Source organism: Pseudochaenichthys georgianus, chromosome 14 (assembly GCF_902827115.2).
Source record: "Pseudochaenichthys georgianus chromosome 14, fPseGeo1.2, whole genome shotgun sequence".
In the NCBI taxonomy this organism is placed as follows: Eukaryota; Metazoa; Chordata; class Actinopteri; order Perciformes; family Channichthyidae; genus Pseudochaenichthys; species Pseudochaenichthys georgianus.
The window spans coordinates 3,968,993-3,995,217 of NC_047516.1; the positions used below are offsets into that span (position 1 = coordinate 3,968,993).

Below are 26,225 nucleotides of genomic sequence, written 5' to 3' on the forward strand. Positions count from 1 at the left end.
GTAGCCGGTGGGTTGAGTCACAAGGAGGCTGTGCTAACAGGGGAACACCGACAAGAGTGGGAAGAGGCCGAAAAAATAGCAAATATTATCCGGCAATGCAGACTTCAACGCGTTTTTAATAAAAGCCACACAACAGAAAAGTTGTTTTTGGGTGTTGCTGATGCTGAGTTTCTATTCGGGTCTTGCATGTCAGTGTTCGGATACCAAAACCAGCGAAATCCGTCGATAATTTTTTGTGCTTTTACCTATGCTTCTGGGTGGGAAATGAGCCGATACTGCTAAACCATCACCGGTATATTGCTGACACCATCATCCACGCCGACTCTCCCTTTCAGTTTCTGCTCAGCATCCATATTTGCATCCCAGGGAGTGGCTGCCACTAATCCCCCTCTCCTGGTGAGAACATTGAAAGTTGGCCGGCTGTCGGACACCCCCTTTGGACACTGTAATTTCCACATAAAGAGGTGAGTGTTTTCATGCATTAATGTGCTTTTATGTTGTTGCTTTTCTGCATGGGAGGGTTTGATGTGAAGGGCAGTGTGGACCACGTTGCCGCAGTAGCTACAACAATGGATCAAACTGGCGTTGTTACATTTTGTGGAGGTGCGCATTGTCATCCCGATGCTTTCATGCTGTTTTCACCCACATCAGGTGTGGATTTGAGATTTAATCCAGGCCTGCATGAAGAATAGCTTCGTTTATATAAAGAAACACCAGTCGTCACTCAGGGGCCTTTTATTTTTAGACTTATCTTTCAACAAAACCATCATTCTCAATTGGTTTAACAGGATTGATTCATTGCTCTCAAAATTAAATCCATGTTAATATGTATTACATATGGAAAATTATGAAATCCCTTAAATCTGCTCTTTCATTTCTTTCCTGTTGTGCAGTTTAAAGCCTCAGCCAGATGTGTGTTGTTTATTGTAGGCTATAACAGCATTATATCTTCCTAATGGCCTTTGAGCCTTGCTTTGTAGGCCATGCTCCACTTGAGTGCCAGCCTACACCCACTCTCAGGCTTATTATTAAATTGATAAATTGACCATGAAAGAATGTGAGAATAAATGAGGTGTTGTTAATAATGATGGATTTACTGGGACACATGTAATGATGATCATACTTATTAAGGGCCCCTAATGCTACAGCTGGATTTCCAGATGTTAAGATAAGAGATAAAGTACTATCTTATCTCTTATCTTAAATAAATAACCTGGATATAATTTAGATGAAACTGGTCAAAAATAGCCTCAACATAGGTTAATATAACTACAACAAAGACAAAACTGAACTTCAAACGTAGAGCTTCTCGTAGTGGTAGTACTATTTTGAAACCGAGCCCACATCTCATTAGTTTCTACCTTTTTGGTTTGCTGTAATGAGCAGCCAACGACACAACTGTAGCCAGAAATAAACCCACAGTGCTTGGATACTTTTCACTCAGTGTTACCAGTGAAGCCCTTCAAGTTATTGGTGCCAACAGAGCTTGTTATGGTGGAAAAAACCAGACTGCAAAAGGATTTGTTGATGTTGTGTCTTTATATTTGAGAGTAAAGTAGGATTAAAAAACAGAATTGTAAATGTCAGAGTCTCACCAGAGGGCCAATTTGACTTCTAACATCAGCGGTTACCAACTCTTTGTTATGGTTCATTGGGGATTGGAGTAGTTCAGATTGTTTAATTTAAAGGATTTCAAAAGCCTGACAAGGAAGAAGTACTACATGTATCTCAAGAAAAAAGGATGAAATGAGAATACATGTCGAACATATATCACCATTTGATGATCCCTCAGATGTATCTAGTGGGCCCTGCCCCCCGTGTTGCTGCACTTTACCATGAATACCTCCACAAATGTAGAATATCATTATATACGATTGGAAATTGCAGACGTTTAGAAAAAAGACCTTTGCGTTGTTCTACTGAAAACAACAAACAGCTAGAGGTTCAAGGTTCTTTATTGTCAAACTAACATAGCTACAGAGTAATTATGTCGTTGAAAATCTTAGGTCACAGGCTTCTCCAACAATGCAACACAATAATACAGATAAGCAGACAATATTAAAACAACATTAAAATATACTATGAGCCAAAAGACAATGCGGCCATCTTCAGCGGCGCATCATGAAAGAGAAAAAAATACAGTATAGAGATACTGTATAGAGTATACTGTAATCTTTTTCCTGATCTACTTGGTGCTACAACCAGCCATTATTTTCATTATTGATTAATCTGCCAATCCTTTGACCTAGTGAGAAAGGTCCATCCCAGTCTTTAAAGTCCAAGGTAATGTCTTTAAATGTCTTGGTTTGTTCATCTAAAACCCAAAGATATTCAGATTGAAATGATATCAAACAGAGAAATGCATGACATATTGATATCTGAGAGGCTGGAATCAGCATCTCCTGATTTGTGCATGAAAACCTTTTATTAATTATCAAATAAGTTATCAACTACTCGTTGCAGCTCTATTTTAACATTTTGCTCCATTTATACAGGTTTTGAGACTTGGTCACCTATTAGCATGCATCTTTTAACCCGCCTCCCCTATCATTCTGCTGATTTACCTGTTATTTCTTTATATTTATGAATGTTTTAATATCCCTGTAAAGCATTGAGCGACAAACCAACCCACAATATTGGTTTGGTTCTCTTTGGTTCCCTTTGGTTCTCTTTGGTCTCTTTGGTCCTCTATGGGTCTCTATGGGTCTCTTTGGGTCTCTTTGGTCTCTTTGGGTCTCTATGGGTCTCTATGGGTCTCTATGGGTCTCTTTGGGTCTCTTTGTTCCTCTTTGGGTCTCTATGGGTCTCTATGGGTCTCTATGGGTCTCTATGGGTCTCTATGGTCTCTTGGATCTCTTTGGGTCTCTTAGGGTCTCTTTGGTCCTCTTTGGTCCTCTTTGGGTCTCTTTGGGTCTCTTTGGGTCTCTATGGGTCTCTATGGTCTCTTTGGTCCTCTTTGGGTCTCTTTGGTCCTCTATGGGTCTCTATGGGTCTCTTTGGGTCTCTATGGGTCTCTATGGTCCTCTTTGGGTCTCTTTGGTCCTCTATGGGTCTCTTTGGGTCTCTATGGGTCTCTTTGGGTCTCTATGGGGTCTCTTTGGGTCTCTATGGGTCTCTTTGGGTCTCTTTGGTCCTCTTTGGGTCTCTTTGGGTCTCTTTGGTCCTCTATGGGTCTCGTTGGGTCTCTTTGGGTCTCTATGGGTCTCTATGGGTCTCTATGGGTCTCTTAGGGTCTCTTTGGGTTTCTTTGGTCCTCTATGGGTCTCTATGGGTCTCTTAGGGTCTCTTTGGGTCTCTTTGGTCCTCTTTGGGTCTCTATGGGTCTCTATGGGTCTCTTTGGGTCTCTATGGGTCTCTATGGGTCTCTATGGGTCTCTTTGGGTCTCTTAGGGTCTCTTATGGTCTCTTTGGTCTCTTTGGGTCTCTTTGGGTCTCTTAGGGTCTCTATGGGTCTCTATGGGTCTCTTTGGGTCTCTTTGGGTCTCTTTCGTCCTCTATGGGTCTCTATGGGTCTCTATGGGTCTCTTTGGGTCTCTATGGGTCTCTATGGGTCTCTATGGGTCTCTTTGGGTCTCTATGGGTCTCTTTGGTCCTCTTTGGGTCTCTTAGGGTCTCTTAGGGTCTCTTTGGGTCTCTATGGTCCTCTTTGGGTCTCTTTGGTCCTCTTTGGGTCTCTTTGGGTCTCTTTGGGCCTCTTTGGTCCTCTCTGGGTCTCTTTGGGTCTCTATGGGTCTCTTTGGGTCTCTTAGGGTCTCTTAGGGTCTCTTTGGTCCTCTATGGTCCTCTTTGGGTCTCTTTAGTCTCTTTGGGTCTCTTTAGTCTCTCTGGGTCTCTATGGGTCTCTTTGGTCCTCTTTGGTCCTCTTTGGGTCTCTTTGGTCCTCTTTGGGTCTCTTTGGTCCTCTTTGGTCCTCTTTGGGTCTCTTTGGTCCTCTTTGGGTCTCTTAGGGTCTGTATGGGTCTCTTTGGTCCTCTTTGGTCCTCTTAGGGTCTCTATGGGTCTCTTTGGTCCTCTATGGGTCTCTTTGGGTCTCTTTGGTCCTCTTTGGGTCTCTTAGGGTCTCTCTGGTCCTCTTTGGTCCTCTTTGGTCCTCTTTGGGTCTCTTTGGGTCTCTTTGGGTCTCTTTGGTCCTCTTTGGGTCTCTTTGGGTCTCTTTGGTCCTCTTTGGGTCTCTTAGGGTCTGTATGGGTCTCTTTGGTCCTCTTTGGTCCTCTTAGGGTCTCTATGGGTCTCTTTGGTCCTCTATGGGTCTCTTTGGTCCTCTATGGGTCTCTTTGGGTCTTTGGGTCTCCATGGAAACGCAGCTCAAAGTGCTTTACATAGCTAGATCAAAACACAACATGTCTGTTTGCGAGACAGGCAGATTAAGGCAACCCCCCCCCTAAATCCTTCTCGTTTCTCTCTGTGTCTGCTTGTTGTCCCCCCAGCTAACCATGGAGAGCGCCAGCCCCCACTCCCTCATCTAGTGCCCGCTGTGCCGCCTTCCTCCCTGGGGAGCCGCTCTCAGGTCCTCCCTCTCCTGCAGAATGAACATGTTGAAGTCCAGCGGGCTGAAGATCCCCGGCCGGGGGCCCAAACACGCCAGCCCCTCACCGGGGGGGGGGCCAGGAAGAACCTCCAGCCCAGTGCCCCCGAAAGACAGTAAGTCACTTCCTGTTTCTGACGCCTGGGAAAAAAACGGGAATTTCGTTTTTTTTTTAAAGGGTTTGCTTGTTTTATGACTCAGGGGAGCACAGCTGCATTCGATTACACGCACAGAAGCTGCTCTCTGTAACTTCCTCTGCCTTTACTGTCTAATCTACAACATGGTGAAAGCTTTCAGCCGTTTGAAAGGTGCCACGCTGTCTCCATTTAAAATACTGTATATTTAAAAAACAGTGTATTTATGTACTCATCGAGAGGCTTTCGACCCAGACTTCGTCCAACTTGGCCGGGGTTTGAATAATTGCTTCTGTGGTGATAATTATTTTCATACTCCGTGGTTTTATACAGTTTGTGTCGTGATTTTTCATTTTCACGGCTGCACTAATGCTGTTTTAAAATACTAAAAATGGGTTATATGAATAACGTGGAATGTAGCAGGCGTTATGAAACAAAGTATATCTTAGTATCCTTTTGGTTTCACGGCGGTTTCAGAGGAAAAGCTCACATGTTACATGTCCACCACTAAACATAAGAGTGAATATTTCTATATAGTTATTCTTATATTCTTCTGGTGGACAGGAAAGCGACTCTAAAGCTAATGCTGCTCTGCATCTGTTGGATTTGCAAATAAACGACAACACATATGAAACTTTAGTGGATCATTATATATCAGCATTTAGTGCTTGTTATCAGACTCATGTATTTGTACATCCAGATCGCACCTTTTATGTATCAGGGAAGAATGCATTTTTTTATTTGCAGTAAAAGTTTTTTTTTCATAAAGCCGTTAAGGCAAATATGTTTTATTTCCCACAGCACTAAAATCAAGCACTTTTCTCCCTCCGATAGGATAATACTAAAATAAACAACAATAGTTATGATTTGCAAGACTCCAACAAGCCGGGTAGGACAGAGAGTGAATACACATACTACACAGAGATGCTGTTTGAGAAACCAATGTGAGTTTGGAACATTGAACAATTTAAATGTATTCTAGTCGACCTCAACAATGGAATTATGATCAGTAGAAATGGCCATGACATGGGACCTTTAAGGGAAAAAGTACAAAAAATGAAAAGTGTTGAAATAAATAAAATCAATACAAAATAAGATATTAAATAAAATGTTAAAAAATCTATAAAAATAAACAAGGGATACAAAATTATCATATAAAATAAATATAAAATAAAAATGATGCTATAACATTATACCAAATTAAAGCATCATCTTTAATCAGACATCCCAAATAAAAAGGTGAAATGTAGAAACAAGGCTTATGCGCGACGTCAGCCTTAGAGCAACTGAACTGCTTCCCTGAAATCGCCCTGAATCAGAATTACAGCCTGCCTGCAGAAGGTAATCTGTGTTCATCCTCCCTGCCTTCAGCTCACTGACAGCCAGCTCCACACACACATGTTAGTTGAGTTTCTGCTAAATTACAGCTCCACTCTCAGTCACACAACAGAGGAACAGCACGCCTGCTCTGGCTGCTATACGTGTCCTCAGTGTGTGAGAGACGCTGCTATCAGACTCAGCTAGCAGTGAGTCATGGTCCATGTCCACTGTGCAATTTCATGAGAGCCAGGGAAGTTGTTCCCACACAGGAAGTGTTTTATTGACTGATTCATGCACTGTCTATAATTAGTGCACTGTCAGCGATGTTACTTAATAAGATGTTAACGGTTTGTCTTGTTTTTTTCTATCAGCCAATTATAAGTTGGATATAACTTCTATCCCACTCCAGATCATTATGTTCATGTGTTTTATTTTAGATTGAGATGCATTTAATTTATTCTGCATGTCTATTAAACAAGTATACAAGCACATAAACCAAGAGTACAGAAAAACTGAACTTATAGAAAACCTTTAACATATCTAAACCATTAGAACATCCATATATATCTATAGATATTGTAATTAAATTGTGAAGTCTGATATTGTACCTTAGCTTGGATGTATTGAAAAAGTCATGAGGTATGAATACTTGTCCAAAGTCAAACTAAAGTTTCAAATCGTTGGTGATATCTGTTAATAAGAGAGAGCTTTTTGAGTTATCTAAACACATCTCAAATCAAAAGAAGCATATACTTGTCCTTGTTTTTTTAAATGGCATGTATTAGCATTTTGAAAGAGAGTGACCAAAAATAGATTTCTATTGTCTGTTGAATTATATGTTTGTCTCTCTCTCTGTGGAAGGCAGAACATCTGGAGTCGTATCTGCAATGTTTCTGACCTTATCTCGAACATTAGCTCACAATGTAGTTAATCCCTTAACGTAGCATTTTAGCAGCTGTTAGCTTGCTATGCTAACGTGACTGCTGTCTGTGGGTTAAACACGCATGAACTCATTAGCTTGCTCACATCCTGTTTATCCACAATGAAAATACACTCATGGTGCACAAGGAGCAGCTTCCATCTCACTATACTGTGCTTTCTGCATGTAGTTTCAACATTTAAAATATGTATAATAATATCCTTTACTTGACCAATGAGATTCACATTACAGATGATTCTCTTAAGACTGAGGACAATGTTTCGAGACATCAATCTGATTTAAAGGGGCCCTATTCTGCTCCTTTTCAGGTTCATGTTTGTACTGTGTGCCCCTGCTGTGGCACGTTTCCACGCTTAGTAACACTGATAACAGTTTGCTGCCTCAGTGATTCCATGGAGGGATTAGTTTCGACACTGACCTGGCCTCGTACTCCAAATCTCAGCCTCCTGTTAGTTGGCTTTAGCTGGAGATTGTGATAAAGGGCCTCAGTGTCGGGAGTTGGCAGACTTTACTTTGCTGCAGTTTAAGAACTGTTCCTCCTCCAGGAGAAGCTGTGGGCAATGTGCGAAAACAGGAGAGGATCTGAGCCTTTCTGTATCTGCCTCCAACGTGTCTCCAGTGACCTGGGAAGAACCAACATATCTCAGTCACAGGAGTAGAAAGTTGCATTTTTGGAGACACAGGGGGTCCGCGGGGTCTTAAAAAGTATTAAAAGTTGATCAATCAATTTAGCGAAAATGAAGGCTATTAAAAAGTATTAAACGGCATTTTCCAAGGTGTCACATTTTGTAGCGTGTTTTCAATAAGTCTATAAATGGTCCAGAGAGGTTGTGTTCCACAGTCTGCCTGAATGTAGTCATGGCGTAGGTGTGCAGTGTGATTCTGTGGAGTTTATTGATGGCATCCCGTTGGGTTTGACGTCATCTGAACAGGACTTCGCGCGCTCACTGCTGGATAGCGCGAAGGTCCGTTTACGCCGGTTGCTAAGCAACATCGTTATGGGGAAATGCAAGTTTGCCTCCAAATGGTTGGAAGATAAGGAGGAAGGCCTATCATTACTGTATATAGTCAATGTGAGGTAAAGTGTGTCGCCAAGGCAACCGGTTAAAACTCAAAGTGGAGATGAGGTCTTAAAATGTATGGAAAGGGTCTTAAAAGGTTTTACATCTGACTTCAGGATTCCTGCATAGACCCTGAGACAAAAGGATCAGACACTTACTGCACCCAAAATACTAATTCCTCCTGATTGCTTGTCACGTATGCCTCAATGCTGCATTATGTTGAACTTCCTAATGGTAGTGCAACAAGCTATAAGCACATCATTGGCATTGTAACCCCTTATCTTTATGAAATGTGTCAGCAAGGAGTGATCTCTCAAAGAAAATGCCTCTTTGAGCTTGAAACGGTAAAGTTGCATCCATAAAACTAAATGAAATTATCTTAACGACTCCTAAAAGCCTCCCCGTGCTGAGTGGAGCTGTGGGGTGGGGTTTTATTTCCCTGTGCAGGAATATTGATTTGTGCAGCTTTACGATGAACTCCAAGTTAAAGAGCAGCTTTTAAAAGCCAAGCTTACTGCAGAAAATGTGATGACATGCTGATGGTCAAGGATAAATCCATGTGTGGTTTTATGTGAATATTAATTTTGTCTATAGACGCTTTCAGGGCTAATTCAGTCGTATAGCCCGAGAGAAATGTGTGCGTCACGCTGACCATCGAGTTAAACACCAGAGGGGCTTCGTCTCAGCGATGCACCGTCCTGGAGATCCAGTATTGACAGACAGCTCATCAGTGCTGCTCCTTTATTTGCAGAATTACCCACAATGCCCTGACACACCCAGTGACACTACAGGGAGAGCTCCTTCATTACACAGACTGCATCCTCTGATGTTCAGGGTGTGTCCGTAATAGTCATTTCAGTTGTTAAATGGTCGATGACCTGGTAATACGGCATGCTAGTGAAGCCCTTGCAAATTAAGTTGTTAAATACAAATTCATGCACAGAATAATGGAGCTGTTTATCTGACGCCACATGCCTGAACCCACTTGTTTGTGCCCTAACAGCTGGTGCATGCTGGGTAAGAAAACTGCAAAAGTGTTCCCTTAGAGCAGGGGTGTCAAACTCAAACACACAGTGGGCCAAAATAAAAATAAACGGTACTAGTCGAGGGCCGGACTGGTTCAATGTTTACTGCAGAACTTATTGAAATGAACTTGTTGCACATATTAAACCTGGAACTAACAAAGCTTAACTTATTGCCTATAAAAACAACATTAAATAATCAGTTGCATTCGTTTCTTATGGCTCTATCTGCAGCTTTTCTGAATCATTTCTTATGAGTACATTTCTCCACAGGCCAACAACAGCTTCAACAAAACTATTTCCCTCAGAGAGAAAACCAAGCATGCCCTGCTGTCGTGAGAGAAAGTGCAGAAGGAAGCATCCATTGAACTCAGTGTGCTGCTCTGGGATGCTAGCTCAGATACTTGGCATCTCATCTCGGGAGCAAGGTCATCAATGTTTGGGCTCAGGCTCTGAGCGGAGGAGACCCTCAGGATGGAGGGAAGGTGTGCGTGCAATATACCGGCGGGCCAGATCTAATAGGAATTAAACATTATCCTGCGGGCCGAAATTAAATCCACCAAGGGCCTGATTTGGCCCCCGGGCCTCGAGTTTGACACATGTGCCTTAATGGATGGTTGAATGGGTTTATACTGACTTATTTCCTCGTTGAATGTAAAATAAGGTAAACCATGGCACGCGTATGGAGTGACAGAGATTGAAATCAGTTTTAATCTCACCTGCAACCATTTTTGAATAAATCTCTTTAATTTCCTTCATTGTTCGGCGGAGAACTATCGGACAATGTGAGTCCATGTGAAGCTCAGACCTCCTGTAACCTCGCAGTATGGAAATAAATGAAGGAAATGCATAATGGCTGCAACTAGGGATGTCCCGATCACCTTTTTTTGCTCCCGATCCGATTCCGATCATTTGATTTTGACAATCTGCCGATACCGATTTTTCCCGATCCGATCTTTATGCAATGCATTAAGAAAAAAAAAGGAACAGATAACGGCTGGTCATCCAACGCGATGAGTTCAGCTATCTAGTTATTGTGTTGGCCTTTTCACTGTTCTGGGGCAGTTTCTCTTTCCTTTTGAAAGTCTCTGAAAGTGTCGGTTGTTTCAGTGCCGTTCCCTGAGGTGCCGCTGTGTACTCGTCGTGTTGTTGTTGGTGTTTGTTTCTCAGGTAGCGTATTAGATTGGTCGTGTTGAACGTAGCTCTGTTCTTTCCAGAGAACCTCCGCCTTGCAAACATTGCATCTGGCTGTTACACTGCCTTCGCTTTCAATTTCATAATACTTCCAAACTCCTGACATTTTCTCTGTCCCGACTCCCGAGTCACCAGCTGAACGTAGCCTCTCGTTAGCTAGTTAGTTACTATCAGACACTGCGCCCACTCTGTTGCCAGATTTCAGAGGAATAACCAACCAGGTCTGAAAACAAGCCCAAAGAAAGCAACACATACATGATGTTGTGTCATTTTAAACCAAAACTAAGTCCTCAGGATGACTTTAAGACGTGAACATGGTCATTTTTGTTTTGCAACATTAAATACAAAAATAATATTTTATATAAAAAAAAATCCCGATCCCCGATTTTTTTCTTACGATCTTTTGAAAATCACGTGATCGGCTCCGATCCCCGATTACGTGATCGGATCGGGACATCTCTAGCTGCAACTAATGATCATTTTCATTATTGCTTAATCTGCAGATTATTTCCTGGATTAATTAATGGTGTTTAAAATGTCAGAAAAAGTAAAAAAACGTCCATCCCATTACCTCTTATACAATTTACTACGACACATTTGAGAGTCTGAAAACTGCATTTTGTGCAATTTTTGCGTAAAAAAATATAATGATAATCAAACGGGTAATTGTTAATAACACACAAAAAACATGGTGTTACAGAAAAAAGATGCATCTGATTCTGTTCAACATAAACAATGAAATCAGAATCTTGAACCTAAAGAAAATAATTGAGTAGGAAGGAATTTTCACAAAAATAAACGTATTTTTAACGAGAAAAACGGCTTAAACTTGTGGATTTGTTCCCCTTAAATGTAGGATTTGACCCTTACACTAACACACAGGGCACATTTGAAGGCAGCAAATGAATCGGAAGTAAAAACATTGATGCTCGGCCCGTCCATCTGCTGCTCGGACGGACAGCTTCAGCATCAGCCCTGATAAGCCCAATTTAAAACAAAAGAACAAGATGATACAGCCATTGTGAGAATTAAAGGTGTGTGTGTGTGTGTGTGTGTGTGTGTGTGTGTGTGTGTGTGTGTGTGTGTGTGTGTGTGTGTGTGTGTGTGTGTGTGTGTGTGTGTGTGTGTGTGTGTGTGTGTGTGTGTGTGTGTGTGTGTGTGTGTGTGTGTGTGTGTGTGTGTGTGTGTGTGTGTGTGTGTGTGTGTGTGTGTGTGTGTGTGTGTGTGTGTGTGTGTGTGTGTGTGTGTGTGTGTGTGTGTGTGTGTGTGTGTGTGTGTGTGTGTGTGTGTGTGTGTGTGTGTGTGTGTGTGTGTGTGTGTGTGTGTGTGTGTGTGTGTGTGTGATAATTGGGGGGAGGAAGCTGTGGAGGTCTCATTGTACGCAGCGGATGAATAGTGGGATTCAGAGGGTGGTGGCAGGAGGCCGAGCACAATAGTGAAAGTGAGGGTTTGTGTTTCCTCTCTTCCCTCGGCTCAGGATCCTTCTGCCCTCGCTCTGCTGTTGCCGCGGCAACCCAAAATCATGGGTCTGCTGCCAGGGTCACATGGTGTATTCTGTGTTTCCATTACAACTAAATAATTATACGTCTCCTGCCCTCACTGTGCCAGAAGGTGGGCACAGCTCAAAGTGAGTTAAACACACTTCGAGTAAAAGTCCTGCATTCAAAAGGCTAGTGACATGTGCAGGTGTATATCAGTATGTAGTGTCTCTACTTTAAAGAGTCCTCTCCTGCTGATGTCCAGGTGTATATCAGTATGTAGTGTCTCTACTTTAAAGAGTCCTCTCCTGCTGATGTTCAGGTGTATATCAGTATGTAGTGTCTCTACTTTAAAGAGTCCTCTCCTGCTGATGTGCAGGTGTATATCAGTATGTAGTGTCTCTACTTTAAAGAGTCCTCTCCTGCTGATGTGCAGGTGTATATCAGTATGTAGTGTCTCTACTTTAAAGAGTCCTCTCCTGCTGATGTTCAGGTGTATATCAGTATGTAGTGTCTCTACTTTAAAGAGTCCTCTCCTGCTGGTGTTCAGGTGTATATCAGTATGTAGTGTCTCTACTTTAAAGAGTCCTCTCCTGCTGGTGTTCAGGTGTATATCAGTATGTAGTGTCTCTACTTTAAAGAGTCCTCTCCTGCTGATGTTCAGGTTCATATCAGTATGTAGTGTCTCTACTTTAAAGAGTCCTCTCCTGCTGATGTTCAGGTTCATATCAGTATGTAGTGTCTCTACTTTAAAGAGTCCTCTCCTGCTGATGTTCAGGTGTATTTCAGAATGTAGTGTCTCTACTTTAAAGAGTCCTCTCCTGCTGATGTTCAGGTGTATATCAGTGTGTAGTGTCTCTACTTTAAAGAGTCCTCTCATGCTGATGTTCAGGTGTATATCAGTATGTAGTGTCTCTACTTTAAAGAGTCTTCTCCTGCTGATGTTCAGGTGTATATCAGTATGTAGTGTCTCTACTTTAAAGAGTCCTCTCCTGCTGATGTTCAGGTGTATATCAGTATGTAGTGTCTCTACTTTAAAGAGTCCTCTCCTGCTGATGTTCAGGTGTATATCAGTGTGTAGTGTCTCTACTTTAAAGAGTCCTCTCCTGCTGATGTTCAGGTGTATATCAGTATGTAGTGTCTCTACTTTAAAGAGTCCTCTCCTGCTGATGTTCAGGTGTATATCAGTATGTAGTGTCTCTACTTTAAAGAGTACTCTCCTGCTGATGTTGAGGTGTATATATTAGGGGTCGACCGATTATCGGCCTGGCCGATTATCGGGGCCGATATTCCGCATTTGACCGATTATCGGTATCGGCCTTTTTTTTATAATATTGCCGATAACACTTTGGCTCTGATGCGGCCTTTTCTCTGGCTGCAGTCACCACTCTCTGTACACAAGCAATGTCCCGCCCACAGCATTATCTGATAGGCTATTACTGAAGTGTCAATCAACACTGAAGATTTTCCGGGCGGGAGCCAGCCATAGAGGCGAGACCTTCTCAGATTACAGGCAGGTGCGAAGAACGCAGACACAGACAAGCGGCAGCGCTGAGCGGCAGAGCCACACATGTGTTTCGAAGGTAAATCAGTTGAAAGCCGAAGTTCAATAAACATCCCTATCCCCTCAGCTGAAGTTGCAAAAACACCACGATCTATTGATCCAATTCTATCAGTTTCCCAGTTACACAGGGACGGGGGAGGTCAGTCAGAGTTGGGGGTGCGTGCAGCGTCTCGCAGCGGAGTAACTGTGGTGCGGGGGGGGGGGGGGGTGCTGCGAGTGGAGCCTCGCAGTTTTTCAGGTTGATATGTGAAGCTCATTAGCTAGCCAACATGTATTTAGCAAATGTTTAGCAAAATATTAGAAGTGAGGCTACTAGACTAACGTTAGGTCTACTGTAATAGCCTCACTTTTAATAGTTTGCCAAACATTAGCTAGCAGTAGTGTTTTGCAGTTGCTAGCAATTTATTGGGATTTCATGCTAGATAGACAGATATAATAAAGTAAGCATTATTGTTAGTTAAGCATGTCAGCCTGCAGCCCCACTTCCTGTCTCTCTCTAACTCATTGCAGATGACTGCACTAAAGAAAAGGGCACAGAGAGGAAACCAGTTGTAAGATGTTTAAAGGTTCATTAAACATAATATAGGCTATGCTTAAATGCATTTCAAAGAAGTTGAGTTGTGTTGGAGTTTGTGTTATTCTACATTTTGACACCAAGATTTTCTGATTTTACTGCAAATGTATATCGGTTCCAAATATCGGTTATCGGTCTCCTTGATTACTAATAATCGGTATCGGTATCGGTATCGGCCTTGAAAAAGCCATATCGGTCGATCCCTAGTATATATCAGTATGTAGTGTCTCTACTTTAAAGAGTCCTCTCCTGCTGATGTTCAGGTGTATATCAGTATGTAGTGTCTCTACTTTAAAGAGTCCTCTCCTGCTGATGTTCAGGTGTATATCAGTATGTAGTCTCTCTACTTTAAAGAGTCCTCTCCTGCTGATGTTCAGGTGTATATCAGTATGTAGTGTCTCTACTTTAAAGAGTCCTCTCCTGCTGATGTTCAGGTGTATATCAGTATGTAGTGTCTCTACTTTAAAGAGTCCTCTCCAGCTGATGTTCAACTGTATATCAGTATGTAGTGTCTGTACTTTAAAGAGTCCTCTCCTGCTGATGTTCAGGTGTATATCAGTATGTAGTGTCTCTACTTTAAAGAGTCCTCTCCTGCTGATGTTCAGGTGTATATCAGCATGTAGTGGCTCTACTTTAAAGAGTCCTCTCCTGCTGATGTTCAGGTGTATATCAGTATGTAGTGTCTCTACTTTAAAGAGTCCTCTCCTGCTGATGTTCAGGTGTATATCAGTATGTAGTGTCTCTACTTTAAAGAGTCCTCTCCTGCTGATGTTCAGGTGTATATCAGTATGTAGTGTCTCTACTTTAAAGAGTCCTCTCCTGCTGATGTTCAGGTGTATATCAGCATGTAGTGGCTCTACTTTAAAGAGTCCTCTCCTGCTGATGTTCAGGTGTATATCAGTATGTAGTGTCTCTACTTTAAAGAGTCCTCTCCTGCTGATGTTCAGGTGTATATCAGTATGTAGTGTCTCTACTTTAAAGAGTCCTCTCCTGCTGATGTTCAGGTGTATATCAGTATGTAGTCTCTCTACTTTAAAGAGTCCTCTCCTGCTGATGTTCAGGTGTATATCAGCATGTAGTGTCTCTACTTTAAAGAGTCCTCTCCTGCTGATGTTCAGGTGTATATCAGTATGTAGTGTCTCTACATGTCTCCATGTTTTAATGTTCAAAAGCTCTTTATTGTTCTCATACTGCCTGTGCTGCAGCACCTCTTGTCACCCTCTGTCTGAAACCAGAGCCCAGTCTGCTCTGATTGGTTAGCTGGCAGGCTCTGTTGTGATTGGTCAACCGCTTAGAGATGTTCCACCCCTTAGCCTGTCAAGCTCAAACGTTCAAACTCGTCTGCTGCCAATACAAGGCCAACAATGAGTGCTTTGATGACGACTGTACTTCGTGTGATTGCTTGATAATAAAAGCCAACTCAGGTTTCTCATTGAATGTTTTAATGGGAAGCTGCAGCAGTGGAAATGTTCGGTTAGCATTAGCAGAAACTTGAGACGGCGTTTTTCCGGACAAAGTCATCGTGTTACTTCAATTGCGATAGAAACTGAAACTTGTACAAAAATGCTGGACCGTAATAAGTTCATCATGGATTATATATACTTTATTTATCCTACATTGGGAACACATTTAAAAGATATTTTGCTATGTGCAGTAAGTTGTCTGTTTGCTCAGGGCGATAATCATTTGGACACATTACTACAGATCAATGGGGACTTCACTGTCAACACCTTTTAGTCAGTTGATAAATGATGATCAATAGACGACACACATTTGACCTGATTCGGACAAAAGCAAATCGGTTTCACCTTTAAAAAAAGAAATGGAATTGACTTAAAACCTACAACATTTCTGCAGATATATTGGGAGAAAGCATGACAGTCAGCAACAGTTTCCCCCAAAACCAACTTCTACTGGAAGCAGCACATTCCTAGAAACTGCATCATCACCACATAAAAACCCCAAATGTGTACTTTGTGCTGGATGTGTCTCGCATCACAACATGTGGGAGCAATCGAGGCATAAAGCAGAGTCATTGGGGCTCAAAGAGCCTCGGGCGCTCTCTCAGGGTGTCGGGAGACGGCCCACACACACGCGCGCGCGCGCACACACACACACACACACACACACACACACACACACACACACACACACACACACACACACACACACACACACACACACACACACACACACACACACACACACACACACACACACACACACAGCCTCTTCCTGGCAGTGTGGCGCAGCAGACTGTGTGCTAATGGAGGCCTGCTCAGTCTACAGGCTGCTGTGGAAAATACTAAATGAAACCAGCTCATGTCTAGCGGGCCTCAGCGCTGCACGGCGGGTTAATCAGCGGCACATCACAGAGACCACTCTCTGACCCACTTTCAGGAGGAATTAGAGGCACACATAATCGTGCCCTGTGTTGCTGGATGCTGCCACACAAGCATGCTTCTCTCCGTCTCTCTTTTTTCCGTCATGACGCAATCTAACGGATGAATAGTGGATGATCTCACAATGCAGGCTCTGTTTACAACTTGACCCCCGAGTCTATGTCGAGACAGATCAAGACTTATTTACTATATGGACAAGATAATTTCATTTGCATACCAAGTCATGGATATACATTTTTAATATTCTTCACTTGTATCTGTTGTATTTTTATAACACTTGTCTGTTCTATCCTGGGTTTCACTTTTATTCTCTTGCCGCTATAACACCTGCATTTCCTTATGGGGTAAATAAAGGTTTGTCATATCTTATCAAATGAGGAGGGTTTTGGCAAAGACACAATAGGAAGTACTAATTGTCATGCATTCGTTCTTTTTGTCCAGTCGTGTCCATAAGGACTGCACAGTCATTATCCAATCAGCAGGAAGTGCAATAGTTGGTGAAATATAGCCACGATATGTTCAAACTATGTTGTCCTGCAAAGTGGCTCTGCAGGCAAGTCCCAGCCTTCAGACCTCAAATAAATCCTTTAAAATAATCCAGATCATTTTAATGTATTTTTTTTATGATAATGTGAAAAAAGATAATTACATCTAATATCGCCAATCATCAACAGTTGTCTTAAAATCATGCATCCCCTTCTTTAATTGCCTGCTTTTGTTTGTTATGTGAAACCTTTTCCTTCTCTACGTCGTAACTAATAACACTCCTGTTGTCTCCAGACACTCCCCTGAAGCCCACCACACCCACTAAAATCACCGAAGAGGGCGATGAAGTCCTGGGGGACTACACGGTGGGAGAGACGGTGTGGGTGAACGGAGTGAAGCTGGGAGTCATCGCGTACCTCGGGGAGACCCAGTTCGCCCCGGGACAGTGGGCCGGCGTGATCCTCAACGACCTCGTGGGCAAGAACGACGGGTCGGTGGGCGGCGTGCGGTACTTCGAGTGCCAGGCTCTGCAGGGCATCTTCACCAGACCCTCCAAGCTGAACCGGCAGCAGGCGGGCGAGGGCAGCGACAGCCACTCCATCGACTCCCAGAACCAGGGGGGCAATGGCGTTCCCCCCCCCAGCCAGAGGGTGGTGGTGATGCCCCTGAGGGAGGGGCTGCTCAACAGCACCATAAGGACGGGGAACGAGTCGGGGTCCAACATGTCCGACAGCGGCTCCGTGAAGAAAGGAGGCGATAAAGATCTGAGGGTCGGAGATCGAGTTCTGGTGAGTCACGTTGGGATGGATGATGAAGGGGGTGGGGGGGGGCTCTGTCGTGTTTGTATCATTTAATTTACAGTCATTTTTACATTAAGAGAGGACAAATCTGGGAGTGATATGGCCTGATAAAACAACAGATAATCTAACGTTTTGTAATATGTACATAGGGCTGTCCCGAATACCATTTTTCGGGCTCCGGATATATATACATATGCGTTTTTATCATGTGTAACGTTACTGTTTAAACGGCGGATAAAGCAGCTGCATCATTAGAACTGGACAACAGCTAAGCTAAGCTACTACCTCCAGCATTCAGGTGACTTTTCATAGTTGTTGTGCCACCGTGGTGGGCCAGTTTCATATTGCATATTTGGCACCCTGCCTTCGTCTCATCGCCTTCCAATTTAAAACGGTCCCACGCAGCTGAAGTCTTCGGCATTTAGTTTTCAGGTGCGTGAAGCGAAGTGAAGCGTGGCGCTCGCGACGCTGTGAGTGAAAGCGATATCAGGTGCCCAAGCTGACATTGTGTACTGTATATTTCCGTATTTTTAAAAAGTCTAAATATAGTATAAGAATGTGGCAATTCGTTTTTATTGATAGCATACATTTAGGAAAAGTGTACCTAATGTACAGAACCTTGGGTGAGTCCATTATTGTCTGTATATCTATCAGGATCATTTACACAGTATTATTATTCCATCAGTAGGGTTGTGGCACCATTACATTTAGCAACAAATAAGAAATATCTAAGCAGGTCCGTTATCTAATGTTACTCAATAACACAGAGGTGTGTTCTGCACAACTCATCCTTTAATATTAGGATAAGGCATGATTGGATATAAGCGATTTCCCTATCTTTGCTACATTTTATTATCACAAATATAAATCTTTAACTTGGTTTTTCTGTTAAATAATGAAGACAAACCCAAAAGGGCTTAACGTAATTGGATGAGAGTCCCAGAGCTTTGCTAAGTACAGTTTACGAGCCCTCGGTAAAGACGCATGAAGGCAGTGTAATGTGATCACGCAGGAAATGCTGGTTTTCTTTATTCTGCCTCTGTGAAAACCAATCCAAGATGCTTGCAAGGAAGTGAAGATTTCGTCAAAGTAGACCTCTGCGGAGAGAGCATATTAATATTGTTTTTTGTTTATCTTACCTCTTGACTCCACGTGATTTCCCCTGTGTTATTGGCCCTGGGGCACGGGGGGGGGGGTTGCATCAGATCCTCTGCAGGGTGAAGGCTTCCTCCTGGTCAATATTGTTAATCACTCCAGATGACTTCCAGCACTTACGAGAGGAGAGCCCGCTGCTGGCACATTGATCAGAGCATCCATCTTTCTCCTAAGCCTCTGTGTAATCTATCCTGGTGCGACACGCCCTCCTCTGCCGCTGGAGACAAATCACTGCCGCAAAACATTTCTGTGAAACGAACAAAAACAGCCTCATTATTACGCTTTGTGGACGCAAAGGAAACACCTCCGCTCGGTGTTTAGTAGCCGGGTAGGAAGCTCGTGTGTGGGGAATTAATCAGCTTTCATTTTCAATTACAAAGTTTGTTTCCATCATTATTATTATATTAGCTTGTATTTTTCAATAGCTTGTGGCAGTGACATATTTGATGTTTACTTTGGTCTAAATTACTGTCCTATATTATTATCATTTTAAGGGTAAGGGTTAGGGTAAATGCCCTTTGACATTTTTGATTATTTATTTTGGTTTAATTACATTTTCAAGGTCCCACGTCATGGCCATTTCTACTGATCATGTTTCCATTGTTGAGGTCGACTAGAATAGATTTATATTGTTCAATGTTCCAAACTCACATTGTTTCTCACAGCATCTCTGTATAGCATGTGTATTCACTCTCTGTCCTACACGGCTTGTTGGAGCTCCTCCCCCCCCCCTCCCTGTGAGCCCACTGTGCTCTGATTGGTCGGCTCGTTGCGAGGCTCGTTGCTGCTGCGAGGAGCGGACAGGTTTGCGGGTCGGCGATACAGTGAGAACAAGCGAAACTCATCCTGAGCACACAAACACTCACAGCCGAAGTACAAACAATAAGTGTGGCTTGATATTGAGAAAGAAGAAGGTTTGTAACGCTGTGAGAACGGGTCTGCGGAGAGCATTTCTCCACCATCCCAACTCGTCTATTACCAACCAGGGAGCTCTATGCAAGTCAATGGGACTCCCTGCTAGTTAGCCAAGGGGTCCTGGTGAGGGAGGGGCTCCGCGGATTGGTCCATTTGGGCCAATCCGGTCATTTGTTGTTGATCTGGGTGTTCACACAATATTAAACAAAATTATCCCCATGATTTTCACCATGTTTTAGCAGCACTTTAAGACCTAAACTGGAGGATTGTTTGCACTTTAGCATTGTGTTCCCGCTCTCTTTTACTGAGGTTAAACTTTGCTGATGTTTGTGGCTACAAATCATAAATCGCCTTAAGAGCCAGTTGCTCTGAATATTTCAGAAATAGAAGTGCAAGAATGTTTCCAGACGGAAAGAGAGAGAGAGAGAGAGAGAGAGAGAGAGAGAGAAAACCTCAGAGCTAAACACATGATGAATGTCCTTGTTTGATGTGTGGGCACCGACAGGAAGTGGCTGCAGTATTTACCCAGAGGCCTCTCTGCTGCTGCTGTACTTCAGTATAAAGGTTAAACGGCTGTTCTTACTGGGTTGCTTATGATTTGGCTGATGTTTATCTGGGTAGTTTGAAACCACTCATATGGTCTCTAGTTGATGAAATAGTCTGAGCGTGTACAGTTGCAATAACATCATTTGGTGTACATGAGGCACGTTCACACCGGAGTAATTACCCGTACTTTTCCCGTTTAGTTCCGATAGGTCTTGGGATTTTGTGTTCACACCAAAAAGAGAACTTTTACCCCCATTGTTAGTGCCTGCTAGAGAGGTGGGACTATCCTGGGGAGAAAAAAGTACCAATTTCGATTGGCTGGGCGAATTGCAAACCACGCCCCGTAAAACTCGGAAAAGTTTTGTGAAGCTGCCATTGTATTTGCTGGCATTAGCATTATTAGCATTAGCATTAGCCCCGCGCACCAACGGAGAGAGACTAACTTATGGCAACACAAAATAAAACATGGGAGCGGTGGAGATGAGGAGGTGTCGACGTTCTGACGATTTACTCGGAAGGCTTCAGTAGAAGCTGCTGGGAGTCCCAGCAGCTTCTACTGAAGCCTGACACTGACTTCTACTGACTTCGGGCGGCAGTATACGCCGTGAAGTGGTTTGCGGCCTGCCAGTAAACCCAAAGCAGAAGAAGAAGAAGTGACGTCAGCGGCTTCATTTGACTAATCCACCCTCAGGGACTTGACTCGTGTGAACGCGATCTGTACTTAGTTCCATGGTGGGGGTACTAAGTGCTGGGCACTAAGTACGGCGAAGTACTTGGTGTGAAAGCGGCTATGGAGTCTAAATGACGTTATTGAAATGTAATGTCATATGGTAGGAACTGTGAAAATGCTAAGAGCAGCCAACCAAAGGTGAACTTGATGATTATGTTTATTATACACTCATGCCCTTACAATAATAACTTACGAAACATGTATAACACCCCTTTCCTTGTTTTAAGTACAAAAATGTGTCTACGGTGGGGTTTTTGTGTCTGTGAGGCTTACTTTGACGGGCAATATGACAATGCTAACATGCTGGTGTTGAAGAGGTATGACAACCCAGCTGTTCAAATGCACATTAGCCAGTAAAGTATTTACCAATGGTTGTAGAACTTATTGTCAGCACAATAAAAAGTATTGCAATATAAATGTATAATGATCTTAGTTTGGCATGTTTATCTGCTAATATGTGCTAACTAGCATGCTAACATTACTTTAGCGCACATGTGTCAAACTCAAGGCCCGGGGGCCAAATCAGGCCCTTGGTGGATTTAATTTCGGCCCGCAGGATAATTTCTAATTCCTATTAGATCTGGCCCGCCGGTATATTGCACCTTCCCTCCATCCTGAGGGTCTCCTCCACTCAGAGCCTGACCCCAAACATTGATGACCTTGCACCCAAGATGAGATGCCAAGAGTCTGAGCTAGCACCTCAGAGCAGCACACTGAGTTCAATGGATGCTTCCTTCTGCACTTTCTCTCCCATGACAACAGGGCATGTTTGGTTTTCTCCTTGAGGAGAATGTTTTGTTGAAGCTGTTGTTGGCCTGTGGAAAAATGTTATCATAAGAAATGGCTCTGGAAAATCTGCAGATAGAGCGATGAGAAATGAATGCAACTGATTATATAATGTTGTTTTTATAGGCAATAATTTAAGCTTTGTTAGTTCCAGGTTTAATATTACATTACATTACATTGCATTTAGCTGACGCTTTTATCCAAAGCGACTTACAATAAGTGCGTTCGACCAAGAAGACACAACCTTGAAGAAAACAGATATAAGTACATCAGGTTTCATAGAGCAAAAACATTTCAAGTGCTACTCAACTGGCTTTAGATCAGCCAGTCCTTTATTAGTATATAAGTGCTTTGATAATAGTTCTATCGCTCGAAGTGGAGTCGAAAGAGATGAGTTTTCAGTCTGCGCCGGAAGGTGTGTGAGCTTTCTGCTGTCCTGATGTCAATGGGAGCTCATTCCACCATCTTGGAGCCAGGACAGCAAACCCACGTGTTTCTGCTGATGGGAACTTGGGTCCCCCTCGCAGCGAGGGTGCAGCGAGTCGTTTGGTTGATGCAGAGCGTAGAGCACGTGCTGGGGTGTACGGTGTAACCATGACCTGGATGTAGGAAGGGCCAGATCCATTCGCAGCATGGTACGCAAGTACCAGTGTCTTGAAGTGGATTCTAGCAGTTACCGGAAGCCAGTGGAGGGAGCGGAGGAGCGGCGTGGTGTGGGAACATGTAGGAAGGTTGAAGACCAGACGAGCCGCTGCATTCTGGATGAGCTGCAGAGGTCGGATGGCACATGCAGGTAGACCAGCCAGGAGGGAGTTGCAGTAGTCTAGGCGTGAGGTGACGAGAGCCTGGACCAGAACCTGCGTGGCTTTCTGGGTCAGCTGGGGACGCATCCTCCTGATGCTGTAAAGCGTGTATCTGCAGCAGCGGGTTGTAGCAGCGATGTTTGCAGTGAAGGACAGGTTGTTATCTAGGGTCACCTCCAGAGTCCTTGCAGTCTGAGTCGGGGAAACAACAGAGGTGCCGATGTTGATAGTCAGGTCAAGAGTGGGACAATCTTTTCCCGGAAGGAAAAGCAGTTCAGTCTTGTCAAGGTTGAGCTTGAGATGATGATCAGACATCCACTGAGAGATGTCAGCTAGACGAGCAGAGATGCGTGCGACGACCTGGGTCTCTGAGCGGGGAGAGGACAGAATTAGTTGGGTGTCGTCAGCGTAGCAGTGGTATGAAAAACCATGCGGGCTAATGACAGATCCGAGCGAGTTAATATGTGCAATAAGTTCATTTCAATAAGTTCTGCAGTAAACATTGAACCAGTCCGGCCCTCGACTAGTACCCATTTTTTATTTTGGCCCACTGTGTTTGAGTTTGACCCCCCTGCTTTAGCGTAGGTTAGCATGTTAACTGCTGGTTCCCATTAAACACAAGTAGGCTAAGGCCGGTGATGGGAATGTTATTCGTTTGGCAGGTTTTAAACATATTGCTATTTTAGCCAATCTCCACTTTGTTTAGATGTCACCGTCTTGTTTTTTGGAAACTGGAGTTATATAGTAATCCCCCATCTATATATATATATATATATATATAGATATTTCTGTCTGGGCCAATGTTTTGGACCAACAGACCGTCAGCCCTACAGCCGTGCCGCGAGCACAGCAAACACACCATCAGCATATTAAGTATTAATGTACGTTTCCCATTTAGAGTCACAAGGAAATCACCAAGAATGACAGTTTATATGCAAGCAGTGTCGCATTTCTTTTTAAAGCCTCAGATACCCCGAAGATAAGTGTGGTTTTAGCTCCTTTAAAGTGCAGCTTTAACGTGTGACATGTAGCTGTGCCGAGTGTCTGTGTGCAGCTGGCACTCTGACGCTGAGTGTCTGTGACTCTGCAGACTCACGCTGACGGCAAACCGGCTCACTTTAATATCTCCTGGCAGCACAGAGCTTCCTGCTACGCTCCTGTTGTCTGGCCACAGTGGAAGGCACTGTTATGTTGACAATAGGAACATGAGAGTGACTTACAGTACCACACCCTCTTTGGTTTGGCCTTGTATTCAGTTCCTATTAAACCGAGTATTGAGTTCATCTAAATATGGGACAATGGTTTTGGAACGTCATGGTTGTTCAATTTTAAATGGATGTTCAGAAATGCAGATGTGGCGCGGAAACATCTGCACCGCTATTTGCTCTTTCCAACATTGTGTACATTCTCTACATATTCATTTGAGAATTTCCTGGAAATGGGATAATAGTAGATTGAGAACAAATCTGTTATCTGTCACTTGTTTTCTATGTTGACTTATCTTGAATGTCAGAAAATAATTAAAAACGTCAGTCCCAGTTTCTCAAAATCCAGTGTTTTCTAAAGTCTTTCTTTGTCAGTACGTAACCGGAAGATATTCACTTTAATGTGAGATAAAAAAGAGAAAAGCGGATTTATTTAAGAAGCTAAAAAACGACCTTTCCTGCCCTTTCACGGTGAAAAATTACAAAACCATCATCAATTATATTGGCGTTGCTCAACTAATCAAAGCATAAATATGATTTGGCCTAAACTTAGATAACAGAAATGATTAATTAGGGTCTGAGACCTAGGTCGGCGAAGACCCTATTGAAATAAACCTGCTAAAAACACCCAAAAACAGGGAAAACGACCGGCAAAAGCACAGAAAATGTTCAAATGCCGTTGCTATGGTAACAAAATGGTCGCCGTGAAACACGGTTTTCTCATAACTCCAGTTAACATGCTCCAAACGGCCCAAAACTTCACAGGTTTGATAACGATGCAGCCCTCAACACATCTAAGCATATTATGGGATGTCATCATATGCCGTTGCCATGGCGACAGATCACCCGCCATCAAACACAATGTTTGTGTTACTGCTGTAACTAAAAGAAAATCCCACGTTTGCCAACCGCCGAGTCCTCGAGACACCTAGACACGTCGACGTGCGGACAACAGCCTGCGGAACGTCGAAGACCCGCTCAACGCTGCTTGCAGCTTTAATTATTATTATTATTATTATAAAAATAAATAAAGAATTGTCCTCAGAGTTTGATATTTTGCTGCTTATTGTATAATAAATATGTTTAGATTTTGAACTATTGATGAGAACTTAATGAATGAAAGCTGTTTTTTTGAGTAATTTTAACAATTGAAAACTTAAGTCAAATATAAGTAAAGCACTTTCAGATGTGTAGCTGTGCTATGTTGTCTTAAGTTGGGTATTTCATGTTTGCTATACACAGCCAGACATGTAGGGGACTTGTGGGATGTTGGAGATGAGTCCTTGTCGGTCATACATGTGGTCACCATGTGTGATCAGCAGCTGGACAGTCAGTGTAGCGTGTCGGCTGACAGGAAACCAGCGCTCCCCACTCTGATGCAACCTGACCATGTGGCACCCTGGAAATCGCTCCATGATTTCCCCATTGAGTCATAGTCACAAGTGAATGCATGCACTTACAACTTTTGAATCTGTGTCTCCTGCTCTCTGCAGAATACGTGTGGGAAATCTCAATGCATCGCTCATGAGTATTAAACTGAGAGAAGTCAACAAGGAAGTGACTCCAGACACAGTCCTCTGGGAAAGGTTCAGGACCATTAGCGGCACGGGAACGAGCACCGATCTGAGAGGCATAGTTTGACGTTTAAAAACAATTTTCTGATTCACGTTTGGTGGGTGAGAAAGAGGAGTGGGTCGGGGTGATCGTGTTAGCTTAGCTTGGCACACATAGTGTAACACAGGGACACAGCTAGCCTGTATTTGTCACATGTCACCTCTGAAGCTCCCACGTTAACCTATTATAGCTGTAAACCAGAAGTGCAAAACATGCAGTTTTCTGGGTGGTCGTGTGCAGGACTACTTCTTTGACGGAAGCAGCAACAGGGTATCTGTTTTCAGTGTTTGTGCTAAGCTAACTGGCTGCAGCTTCAGTCTATCGTACAGAAGTGATTTCAGCCCCAATTATCTTGGTTTGTCACTAAAAGTAATTCCTTAAACATTTCTATTTATCATTTTGTTTGGAAACTCAACCGTAGGAGAACGTACTGGCGATGATTACATGTCTTCTACAGCTCAGTGTTAAAGCATTACATTGTCTAATTCACTGATACACACTGCTGATATGCATTGTAGCATGTTGGTTATTTCCTTTGTTCCTGATTGGACACAAGATAACAACTGGAGGCCACTTCCTGCAATGTCTTTCTTCCTGAATGTTGTTTTGACTGAAGGGGCTTTCTCTCCCTCTGTGCTGCAGGTGGGGGGCTCTAAGATGGGAGTCATTCGCTACATGGGGGAGACAGACTTTGCCAAGGGGGAGTGGTGCGGGGTGGAGCTGGACGAGCCTCTGGGGAAGAACGACGGGGCAGTGGCTGGCACAAGGTACACACACACACACACACACACACACACACACACACACACACACACACACACACACACACACACCATGTTTACATTACTTCAGGGGACATTACATTGACTTACATGCATTTCCTGGAGACTTATCCTAACCTTAACCAGAACCAACACATGCCTAACCCTAACCAAGTCTTCACCCTAAAATTAATGATTCCCCTCATGGGG

At 43.3% G+C, this 26,225-nt stretch overlaps 1 protein-coding gene across 1 annotated transcript in view; it reads left to right on the forward strand.

Moving 5' to 3' along the window:
- The first annotated feature begins 16 nt into the window (after positions 1 to 16).
- The window catches only part of LOC117458573 (CAP-Gly domain-containing linker protein 2-like), a 50,201-nt gene continuing 23,992 nt past the window's right edge, over positions 17 to 26,225 (forward strand). Inside the window, exons 1-4 of the mRNA XM_034099149.2 lie at positions 17 to 464; positions 4,428 to 4,641; positions 16,995 to 17,488; positions 25,897 to 26,021. Of these exons, the coding sequence (XP_033955040.2) occupies positions 4,527 to 4,641; positions 16,995 to 17,488; positions 25,897 to 26,021 (734 nt within the window). The 5' untranslated portion in view covers positions 17 to 464; positions 4,428 to 4,526. The remainder of the gene's footprint in view (positions 465 to 4,427; positions 4,642 to 16,994; positions 17,489 to 25,896; positions 26,022 to 26,225) is intronic.